This window comes from Eumetopias jubatus, unplaced genomic scaffold, assembly GCF_037043125.1.
Source record: "Eumetopias jubatus isolate StellerSeaLion01/CBP00866 unplaced genomic scaffold, mEumJub1_p1.0 scaffold_1, whole genome shotgun sequence".
Classification (NCBI taxonomy): Eukaryota; Metazoa; Chordata; class Mammalia; order Carnivora; family Otariidae; genus Eumetopias; species Eumetopias jubatus.
Genome location: NW_028274807.1, coordinates 64616689 through 64628797, shown reverse-complemented (window position 1 = coordinate 64628797; position 12109 = coordinate 64616689). Strand labels below are relative to the sequence as shown.

The 12109-nt window shown below is 37.4% G+C and overlaps 1 protein-coding gene across 2 annotated transcripts in view; it reads left to right on the top strand.

Moving 5' to 3' along the window:
* GSK3B (glycogen synthase kinase 3 beta) overlaps nt 1–12109 on the top strand; it is a 205993-nt gene that overhangs the window by 88165 nt on the left and 105719 nt on the right. For both annotated transcript variants that reach the window (XM_028110546.2, XM_028110545.2), the window contains exon 3: nt 7870–7953. In XM_028110546.2, the coding sequence (XP_027966347.1) occupies nt 7870–7953 (84 nt within the window). The remainder of the gene's footprint in view (nt 1–7869; nt 7954–12109) is intronic.

Below are 12109 nucleotides of genomic sequence, written 5' to 3'. Positions count from 1 at the left end.
AAAAGTTAGTATTTCTTTATTGAAATTTCCTACGTGTGTAATTGTCATATTTTTCTTTAATTTTTAATATATGATTTCCCTTAACTCTTTGAACATATTTATTCTATATTTTAAAAGTTTCCCAGGTTTCTTGAGATATAATTGATATATAACATTGTGTTTGTTTAAGGTGCACAACATGTTCATTTGATGTACTTACATATTGCAAAATGATTACCACCACCATTAACTAAGATGTCACACCTTATAATTACCATTTCTTTTCGTTCTGAGAACATATAAGATCTACTCTTTTAGCAACTTTGAAATATATGGTATGGTGTTACTAACTATTGTCACCATGGTGTAGGTGAGATTCTCAGGATTTATTCATGTTATAACTAGAAGTTTGTACTCTGACCACCATCTCTTTTCCCCACTCTCCAGCCCCTGGTAACAACCCTTCTAGTCTCTTTGTATGTATTTGAGTTTTTATATTCCACATATAAGTGATATATGGTATTTGTCTTTCTTGTCTGATTTATTGCACTTAGCAAAATGACCTCAAGGTCCATCCATGTTGTAAATGTCAAGATGTCATTTTTCTGGCTGAATGATATTCCTATCTATATCACATTTTCTTTATCCATTCATCTGTTGATGGACACTTAGCTTGACTTGGCTGTTATGAATGATGCTGTAGTGAATATGAGAGTACAGGTATCTCTTCAAGATGATGATTTTAACTTTGGGATATATACCCAGAAGTGTAATTGCTGAATCATGGTAGTTCTGTTTTTAATATTTTGAAGAACCTCCATACTATTTTTCATAGTAGCTGCATCAATTTAATTTCCTACCACCAGTACACAAGGGTTTCCTTTTCTCCACATCCTCATCACCACTTTATCTCTTATCTTTTTGATGATAGCCATTCTAACAGGTGTGAAGTGATATCTCATTGTGGTTTTGACTTGCATTTCCCTGACGATTAGTGATGTTGAACACTTTTTCATTTACCTGTTGGCTATTTGTATGTGTTCTTTGGAAAAATGTCTATTCGGGTCTTTGCCCAGTTTTTAATTGGCTTGTTTGTTTTTTTGCTGGTGAGTTGTATGAGTTCTTTATATATTTTGGATATTAACCCCTATCTCATATATGATTTGAAAGTATTTTCTCCCATTACATAGGTTGCCTTTCATTTTGTTGATGGTTTTATTTGCTATGCAAAAGCTTTTTAATTTGATGTAGTTCTGCTTGTTTATTTTTGCTGTTGTTGCCTTTGCTTTTGCTGTCAAATCTAGAATATCATTTCTAAGACCAGTGCCAGGCAGCTTATGTTTTCTTCTAGGAATTTTGTGGTTTCAGGTCCTTATGTTTTTTCAGTAGAATAGCTACTTGTATTCTTGTCTGCTAAATTCAACAGCTGTGTCTACCCAGAGTCACTTTCTATTAGCTCCTTTTTTCATTTTAAACCTAAGAGTAAGTCAGTTCTTTCTGTTATCTGTATGTCTCACATTTTTTATTCCTTTCTTAAAAATTGTTTTATATTTTTACAGTTGGACATTTCAGATAATATATTGTAGCAACTCTGGATTCTGATTATTTTTTAAATCTTCCTTAAGGTTGTTATTTTGGGATTTTCCTTTTTTTCCCCCTTTTTTTGTTACTTACCTGCATCTAATCTGTAGAATCTTTTACCTTCACAGTTTGAAGCCCCTAAATTCTGTGTTAATTTTTTTATTCTAACTTTAATTTTTTAGCCTGATTTCTTTTTTTTCCAGAGGCTATTTCTGTATAGTTTAGTGGGCAGGCAGTTATTGGTTAGAGATTGTGCTCAAACATCTTGAGTTTATAAGGCTTCCATCATTTTTTGATGATTCTGTACATGGTTGGGGGGCATCCATTTAAAATTTGGCCAGTTTTTAAGTTGGCCTCAGCTTTTTCTCTGAGGTCCTATTGGGTTTCCCCTGTATATGTGCACAGCTTTTCAGTCAGCCAGGAATATGTGAAGAGGTTATTTAGCCCCTCTGTGCATCTCATGTCCAGGATTTCCCTGTTAAATTTTTTAGTGTTCTGCCAAGTCTGTCATTTTCCCCAGATGGGACTTTTATCCTCAGGGTAACAGAGCTGTGAGCTTTCTCACTTTGTTTCCTATCAGATTTACCATTTTTACTGCCAGTGCCACTGGCATTGGGTTTTTCTCTCTTTTCTAAATGATGGTAGCCCCCTCTCAAAGCAAAATTCCTCGTTTTCATGGCCAACTTTGCCCTGGTAAAATTGCCTCAATCTCTGAGCTGGGCAGTGGTGGTTGGAGATGGGAGCATCCTCTGGCAAAAAGGCCACTGATCAAGGGGAACCCTCTTACACTGTTGGTGGGAATGCAGGCTGGTGCAGCCACTCCGGAAAACAGTATGGAGGTTCCTCAAAAAGTTGAAAATAGAGCTACCCTACAACCCAGCAATTGCCCTACTGGGTATTTACCCCAAAGATATAAATGTAGTGATCCAAAAGGGTACGTGCACCCCAGTGTTTATAGCAGCAATGTCCACAGTAGCCAAACTATGGAAAGAGTCTAGATGTCCATCAACAGATGAATGGATAAAGAAGATGTGGTATATATACAATGGAATATTATGCAGCCATCAAAAAAAAACCGGAATCTTGCCATTTGCAATGACTTGGATGGAACTAGAGGGTATTATGCTAAGTGAAGTTAATCAGAGAAAGACATGTATCATATGATCTCACTGATCTGAGGAATTCTAAATCTCAGGAAACAAACTGAGGGTTGTTGGAGTGGTCGGGGGTGGGAGGGATGGGGTGCCTGGGTGAGAGACATTGGGGAGGGTATGTGCCATGGTGAACGCTGTGAATTGTGTTAAGACTGATGAATCACAGAGGCGCCTGGGTGGCTCATTTGGTTGAGCGACTGCCTTCGGCTCAGGTCATGATCTCAGGGTCCTGGGATCGAGCCCCACATCAGGCTCCCTGCTCCGCGGGAGGCCTGCTTCTCCCTCTCCCACTCCCCCTGCTTGTGTTCCCTCTCTTGCTGTCTCTCTCTGTCAAATAAATAAATAAAATCTTTAAAAAAAAAAAAAAGACTGATGAATCACAGACCTGTACCTCTGAAACAAGTAATAAATTATATGTTAAAAAAAAAAAAAAAAAAAAAAGGGAAACCGGAGGGGGAGACGAACCATGAGAGACTATGGACTCTGAGAAACAAACTGAGGGTTTTAGAGGGGAGGGGTGTGGGGGGATGGGTTAGCCTGGTGATAAGCATTAAAGAGGGCACGTATTGAATGGAGCACTGGGTGTTATACACAAACAATGAATCATGGAACACTACATCAAAAACTAATGATGTAATGTATGGTGATTAACATAATAAAATAAAATTTTTTTAAAAAGCCATTGATCCCCACTGTCCCATCTCCAGTGTCTAGCAGTTTTTCAAGAGTAAATGCTACTTGATTTGTTGTTGCCTTTGATTGATTTCCAGAGCCTTGAAATGGTTGTTTTCTACAGTATAGTCCTTTTTTTTTTTTTTTAAGCTTTATTTTGAGGGAGGGAGGGAGAGAGCTTATGCCCACATGTGCAAGCGGGAGTGGGGGAGGGGCAGAGGAAGAGAGAGAAAATCTGAAGCAGACTCCCCACTGAGCAAGGAGCCCAACCCAGAGCTGGATCAGGACCCTGAGACCATGACCTAACTGAGAGTAAGAGACACTTAACCAACTAAGCCACCCAGGCACCCCTACAATGTTGTCCTTGTTATAGGTGTTTTGTGGGGCGACGGATTTACCAATCTCTTTATTCCACGATAGCTGGAAATATTGCCTCTATTTAAACTTTCTAACTTCTTACTCCTTCCCCCGTGTCTTCCAGGCCCACTTTAATTCACTCTGGTCAGGCTTTTGTTAACTACTGTTCTACTGAAGCCACTTTTATTAAGAGTCACTGGCATCCTGCATTTATCCTTTCCAATTATCAGTTTTCTGTTTTCATCTTAATCAACCTTTCAGCAGCTTTCGGCATAAATGGTCACTCCCCTTTTTCTGAAAACTTTTTTTAATTGGCTTCTAAGATAATACTATCTCCTGTTTTTCGTCTTACTTCATTACTTTGCCACGTGATCCACTCCTCTCGTACCTCTTCAGTCAAATACTCTTCCCCTGAGCTATACCCCCTCTCTCGTACCTCTGAATATTAATTTATGTATTTTGGTCTAAACTTCTTCCCTGGGTGATACCATTGGGTTCCCTTGCTTTAAGTTCCCTTTATGAAGATGACCCCCTGATGCATATTTCCAGCTTCAACTTCTACCTTGAGCCTCATAGTATTTTCATTTGGACGGCTAGTAAACATTTCAAACTTAATAGATGGAAAACAGAACTCTTGAACCACTTTCCCCATCAAATTTATTCTCTTCAAGAGTTTTTAGAATGATCTTTTAAAAGGGTAAATCAGATTATGTCATTTTCCTGAACAAAACATTGGCTTTCCTTTACATTTAATGTGAAACTCAGTTTCTTACCATGATTAAAAGAGTTTATAGACATACCGCCTGCCTACCTTCTCTGAACTTTTCTTCTCTTCCTTTACTCAATCACATTACTCTTTAGCTATTTCTTGAATATGTCATGTCCACCTCTAGCTGTTCACATTTGGAGGTTCCTATAAACTGCATTGCTCTTCCCCCATACCTTCACATGGTTCTCATCATCATATCATTCAGGTTTGTGTTCCGATCTTACCTCCTTTGTGAGGTGTATTCTGACTTCCCTATCCAAAATACAACTCCTTGTCTATATCATGCTCTATCTCCTTAAGCTATGTGAAAATATATTGCTTCTTCCTCACTGTCCTCCATAGACTGTAAGTTTCATGAAGATAGGAACTTAGTCTTGTTCACTGCCATATCCTTAACATTATGGACGATGCCTGGCATAGAATAGGTGTACAGTATTTGTAGAATAACTGTTTTCTATAGAATTAGTTTGTCATTAGTGAATTATTAAAGAATGACTTAGTAACAATGGCTAGGCTTGTGATAGTTGTATGTTTAAGTGCATTCAGGCATTAACTCTGTTTGCCTAATGTTGGCATGATTAATACTTATAAATGTTGCTCTATGAAACTTATATTTTAGACCTTTTAGGAAATTTTAAAATGAGAAAATTTAAGACTTTAAAAAGAATAGAATATGTCAAAAGAGTAAGGGTAGATGAATATTTAGGTCCATGTATTTGCTTCACTTATGCATTCTTTCTGGTAAAAGATAGTATACATAAACTTATACAACTTCTGTTACCTGAGAATTTAATAGTTCTCTTTTATAACTTGGTTAATGAGTCTGGAAAAATGGCTTATTTTTTTTTTTAAGATTTTATTTATTTGACAGAGATAGCGAGAGCAGGAACAGAAGCAGGGGGAGTGGGAAAGGGAGAAGCAGGCCTCCCGCGGAGCAGGGAGCCCGATGTGGGACTCGATCCCAGGAACCTGGGATCATGACCTGAGCCGAAGGCAGACGCTTAACAACTGAGCCACCCAGGCGCCCAAAAATGGCTTATTTTAACATAGTTGGCTATGTTGAAAAACAATCTTAATGTCTATATATTGTGACAGCCGTGAGTCTTAGCTTACACTAGCAGTTCTTCCACAAAACTATCCATATAGATGTGAACTGGCAAAGTATAGACATACTTCTAGACTTAGCATCAGTTTAAAATGCAAATAGACACAGTTTTGAAATTGGTAAAGTTTTTTTGTGTTCTCTGTCACAGTTAAAACTCAGAATGTGACTTGAGTTGTTATCTTTATTAAAGGAATAATACTGTACTGTCTGAGTTTTTGTTTATTGCTTCAGCTATAAACATTTTATAACAAGTAATGGGATGAAAGATTGATGTTCTATAAAAGAATTTTATTTTTTAAAAAAGATTTATTTATTGAGAGAGAGCATGAGTGGAGGGAAGGGCAGAGGGAGAGGGGGAGAGAGAATCCTTAAGCGGATTCCCCACTGAGTGCGGAGCCTGACGTGGGGCTCCATCCCAGGACCCTGGTATCGTGACCTGAGCTGGTATCAAGAGTCAGCTGCTTAAAAGAGTCAGCTCTTACCAGGTGCCCCTATAAAAGAATTTTAAATATCACTGTACATGAACCCAGCTCTCACAGTCCATTTAAAGGGATAGAGGATAGTCCTTTCGAGTTTTTAATTTCCCTGAGATGACATGCTAGAACAATCAGAGAGCCAGTTGGAAGATTCTAGAGGAAGAGAAACAATTTGCGTATTTCTGGTACCATCTTCTAAGAACTGGAGCCCACTCTGCTCTAGAATAGTTCTGCTTACGAGGTTCCTCATCTGCTGTGCAATCCCCAGCCCCTCTTTTTTTGGCCCTTTGTTCCTAACCAAAAAGCATTTTTCCTTCCAGATTCCCAGGTATATAACTATGTTTTATAGCCCTTCCAAAATTTTGAAATTTTATATTTCCTGTCCACATAGCTAGTACTTTGTAATGTTTTCTCTGTGTTATGTAATTTGGCCTTTATTTACTGGACTTCTGATAGCCAAGTATATTTTTGGAATTTATCTTCTTTGTTAATATATACTCTTCATTTATTACTGCAAAAACTTACATTGTTAGGAAGTCATTATTTAGTGTTTTCATGAAGAATGAACATAACTTTGAAATTCCCCAAAGGAAAAAGTTATTTGTGTGGTCTGTAAATTTATCAGGACTGCACAGTTTCTAGTATGCCATATTTTAATTTAGCAACTGAGCCCTTCTTATGGGCTCTCAGATTTTTTTTTTTTACACTGTATCTTGGAAGTTAGGAGGGCTTGTAAGAGCTCTTTGCACCCAAATTCATTTGTTGAGTGAGAAGTTTGATTTTTATTATAGTTGCAAAAGATTACATTACTAATAGCTTATTCCAGATATCTCTTAAATACTATACACACTGCTTCTCAAGCTATTAGTGGTGAAATACTAGTTTTAAAAATTTCCAGTTCAGGGGTGCCTGGGTGGCTCAGTTGGTTAAGCGACTGCCTTCAGCTCAGGTCATGATCTCAGGGTCCTGGGATCAAGCCCCGCATTGGGCTTCCTGCTGGGCGGGAAGCCTGCTTCTCCCTTTCCCACTCCCCCTGCTTGTGTTCCCTCTCTCGCTGTCTCTCTCTGGGTCAAATAAATAAAATCTTTAAAAAAAAAATTTCCAGTTCATCAAAGACTGATATTTTTTAAAAATACAATAGAAATCAGTTACTAGAAAAGTGAAATTTAAAAAAATACAAAATATAGGCCCCACTCTTCATTACAAGATTCACAGATATGAAATTATTCTATCAAATTGCTATAAAACATTCTAAGCACTTATTCTCAATTTCTGTATTTTTCTTACTGCAGAGTAGCAGAAAGTAGTAGACTAGTAACATAGACTAGTAACAAATAGGTTGCAGGTCAGCATTGGTCTATAGACCATACTTTTTATTTTGTTTAAATTTTTTTTATTTTTTAATTTTTAATTTTTAAAAATTTTAATTAAAGTATAGCTGACATAATATTAAAAATTAAGTTCAGGTGTACAATGTAGTGATTGTACAACACTTACGAAATTCTCACCATGATAAGTGTATTACAGTATTATAGACTATATTCCCTATGCTTTACTTTCATCCCCATGACTTACTTATTTTACAGTGGGCAGTTTGTACCTCTTAATCCCCTTTACCTATTTTGCCCAGGCCCCCACCCCCTAGACCATACTTTTTAGTAACATATCTATAGCCTGCTCTTTGTAGTGTTTAATGTTATGAGTTCTTAGAATCTTAGTCAATATGGTGAATAGCATTTATCCTTTAAAAAATATTTTCATGTGTTTCCTTTTCAGAACCGAGAGCTCCAAATCATGAGAAAGCTAGATCACTGTAACATAGTCCGATTGCGTTATTTCTTCTACTCAAGTGGTGAGAAGGTAGGTCTTGCAGAAAGTGTGTACTGAATATTGTGATAGACTTGTTATTCTTCTAAAAATAGTCATCATTCTCCACCCTACCCCCCACCTTAGCACAACTAGCAGAACAGTTTTGCTAATTGAATGGAAGAACTCTAAAACACAGGCCCTAGTGATTCTGAGCTCAAGATACAATCATTGAATATCATTAGTTATATCAGAAATTGTTTATGAAATAATAAAGGGAATGAATTTTTAAGAATTTTCTTTTTTCGAATATCCGTCTTTAGTTCTTTATACATACGTATATATATTTTAAACCTTCTCTGTTCCTTATGTGCTTCTGGAGCCGCTCCCATGATAGTTCCACCTGTTTATTAGAGAGTGGAAAATTATGTGGAATTTAAGTGGAATTATGTGGAATTTAAGTGGAAGTACTGGAGGGAAATGGGAAACAGGAAGACTTTGGTAGGACCAGAATGAGACTTAAAGAGTGGGAGGCAAGTTTAACCTACCTTTGGCGAGGGAAAAAGAAAGGTGTAATATTACAGAGCTTGTTTTAAGTGGTCACTATTTGTGATCACATTTAATTTTGTGAAAGCAAAGGATAATTAAAGGAGACTTTGTGCTGTGTATCCCTGGCCCTTTTTTGGTCTTTCCATTCAGATGATGACAATAACTGATGTCATTGTGCTCACTGGAGTTTGGAAGCACAGAAAGTTAGTTTCTTCTTTTTTACCTGCTTCTTTCTGCCTGTTCACTGTCCCTTCCCAGATTCAGTATTTCCTTACATTTCTGCTTCACTGGTTTGGGGTGAGAGGGCAGGGCAAATAATAAACCACTTAATCTTTTTGGCTAAACAAACACGACTTTGGATAAGACCATTTGATTTTTTTTTTTTTAAGATTTTATTTACTTATTTGACAGAGAAATAGCACAAGTAGGCAGAGAGGCAGGCAGAGGGAGAGGGAGAAGCAGGCTCCCCGCGGAGCAGGCAGCCTGATGTGGGACTCGATCCCAGGACCCTGGGATCATGACCTGAGCTGAATGAAGGCAGCCGCTTAACTGACTGAGCCACCCAGGCGCCCTGACCATTTGATATTTTGGACTTCAGATTTCTGGTATATACTATCTGAAGTTCCTAGATTCGAAATTCCTCTTGATTTCTAAGCACAGTATTCTTTTTACTTCATATAACTATTTCCCAGTGTACCAGTGCTTAACCATTTTCCATTAAATTTTATTTAGATTATTTCCTTAGAAGTTCTTTTTTTCATGTCATCCTATAATATGGGAAGATACCTATGTATTAAGCCACAATTGTGATATACCTCCTATAGATATATAAATGTTAAATATTTGTATGTGTTTGTGTCAGTCATAGTTTTAGCAACCATAATTAGCAAATTGGCTCCTTAGTGACTCTTGTTTCTCAGGTGTTTGTATTTGGGACTGTAAGCCCTTGTAAGTATTTGAGCTCTTTTGTTTCGAAAGCCAGTTATGAGGTTCATGCCTACTTTTTTTTTTTTTAACCTAGCAAACAGCCTATTATGTCTTTAACGTATCCGTTTTGACATGTCTTTACTTTTTCCTGTCCCTTCCCAAATAAAATTATGGAACATCTGTTACATTCACAGCACTCTTATAATGGAATTTTGCATCCTCATGACTTTTTGTTATTAGATGCTAGACATTATAATACCCCAGGGAGAAAGTAAAGGTCAGAATTATTTGTTCCATGAACCAATAGATTACATGGAGATTGGTTTGCAGAGGCCTCCTTTCAAAGCCCTTAAACATTTTCTCATGATTACTTTATTTATATAGCTTTCCCTCTACAGCAGACACTGTTTTTAGCACTTTACAAATATTAACTCATTTAATGCTTACAAAGATGAAGAACAGAAAAGGAAGAATCAAACTTTTGAATATAAGGCTCTATTTGTGGCAGCATCAAAAGGTTTACCTATCTGGTTTTGGTCTGGTGAAAGCCTTGATCACAGTCTGCCCTCACCCTCACTTAATCCTGCCTTGGGAGTGACACTGGACTGTTATCTGTGTACCCCAGAGGGTGGATTTTCCTCCCTGCTGCTGTTCAGAGCTGCTTATTATCATAAATGGTCTTACAGATAAAGAGCAATTGAGAAGTCATTAAGGGAGGTTAACCAGAAGGACACCGAACCCCTATTATAAAAAAGAAATGTGCTTTCTAATGTTTTATTTATCTCAGACCTTTCTCTTGAGCTTTATAAATTTCTGAAATGAAAAAAATAAAGATTCCTCTTAATTTTGGATAGCTTCATTTAAAAAAAAATAGAAAGAAAAGTTGTGATATATTGCTGAAAATAATGATCCTTCCTTAACAAAAAAGGAAGGTTTTCTGAAGATATGCAGAAATACTGCATATGGGAGGGTCAGGACCTCCCATAGTCTTCTAGCCACCAAAAAGATGATTTCTTCTTGCCCTACTCATGATCTCCACTTCCATTCTTCTGAATTGTTCTGAGAGGGCTAACATCACTCAAGAGACCAGGTAGTAAATTAATACGTCCCATATGAGAAGATGGGTTCTGCTCTCGGGTTGAGAGCTCAGGTTTGTAAGTATCAGTTCTAACTCTTAAGAGTAGGTTACTGAGAATGAACTTAGAACTACCTTTTAGAAAAGGATCTAAATGTCATAGGAAATTCTTACAAATCTTTAAAGATGATTTCTCTCTGAATATGACAGTCCTCTATTAGGTAAGCATTTTTCTAACAGAAGCATTATGTCCTGCCTATGTGTATATATTAGAAGAGTTTTGGGGGAGGAAATAATAATAGTTCCAGATGACTTTGGGACATGCAAATAGAATGCCCATTAGATAGATACATGTATGATTTCATAGGTGGTAGTGGTGGCTGACAGCGGGGGGTGGGGTGCTAAGCAGAGAAAGCATATTGACAAGGTTGTTATGTAGCCATGTGGTAGAGCTCTTCGGAGTTCTGGGAAGAGAGAGAAGGGGATGTTTGAGACCAGGAGGGTAAAGAGCCAGCAGCTTGCCAAGTATTGCCTTCTGGTCCTAGAATATGAGAACCGTCTTCATTTGGGAAACTGCAAGGAAGCCAGTGCCTTTGGGTGGGATCCAGGTTTTGTCTAGGGCAAAGCAGTAAAAACAACAAAAACAAAACAAAAAAACCTCTGTGAAGAGACTGGGATTCAAAACCCCATGAAGAGTTTCTTTTCCAGGTGTTAGAGAGCTTAGGGGAACATCTGGACAGGAGATCAGTGGTCAGAACATGAGCCTAAAGGAGATGTGAGGCGGCAATTAGGGGGATGGTTTTAGAAATTGTTGAGGATGAGAAAGAGAAGAATTCAGTGTTTCAGGATTATAAGGGTGAAAGACTTGGTTGATGTATATGGAAATATTTCATAACTCTCTTTTATTGTTGTCCTCATTTCTCCCTCTGCCATTTTCCCAGTCTCTTTTATGCCTTTTGTCTCTGTCTACTTTACAGGTTTCTGCTTCTTTCACTCTGTGCTCTAGGTTTCTCTCTTTTGGTCTCTGAGGTTCTGTCCCTCTCTTTTGGTCTGTGTCACCCCCTCAGATTTCTTTTCCCTCTTCAACTCTGGTATCTGTCTGTCTATCTCATTTCCTTCCTATATGGATTTTAACCTCATTCTCTTGGTTTTCTGTACTCCTCTTTTGTTGGGTTTCTACCCATCTTTCTTTGAATATCTGATCCTTCTGAGTCTTTGTATGGATTCTCATCTGTCCTGAGCCTTCTTCATTCTCTTTCTTGGTGTTTCTCTTTTTGAGCCTCTATTACTCACTTTTTGGAAGATTTTAAAGAAGAAAAATTTTTCACTCACCATCCTGACTTTTGACTTCTACATTATCTATGTATCTGTTTATCTATCTATCTATCTTATTTCATTTGTACATGTTTTACCTATTTGTGTGAATAATTATTTATGACCTTACAAACTTTGAAGATCTCATAAAACTTTCCATGTTGCCTCATAGTATTTGTAGTTATTGGCTATATAATATTCCACTGAGTTATTGAACTGCATAATACTCCCTAACTATTCCCCCATTGTGATTTTTAATTTTAAAATTATAGCTAAGCTACCCCAGGGCTTCATCATAATTTTTGTCCATAAGCACTCTTCAGCTCTGGGTGAAGTTAGAGTAGG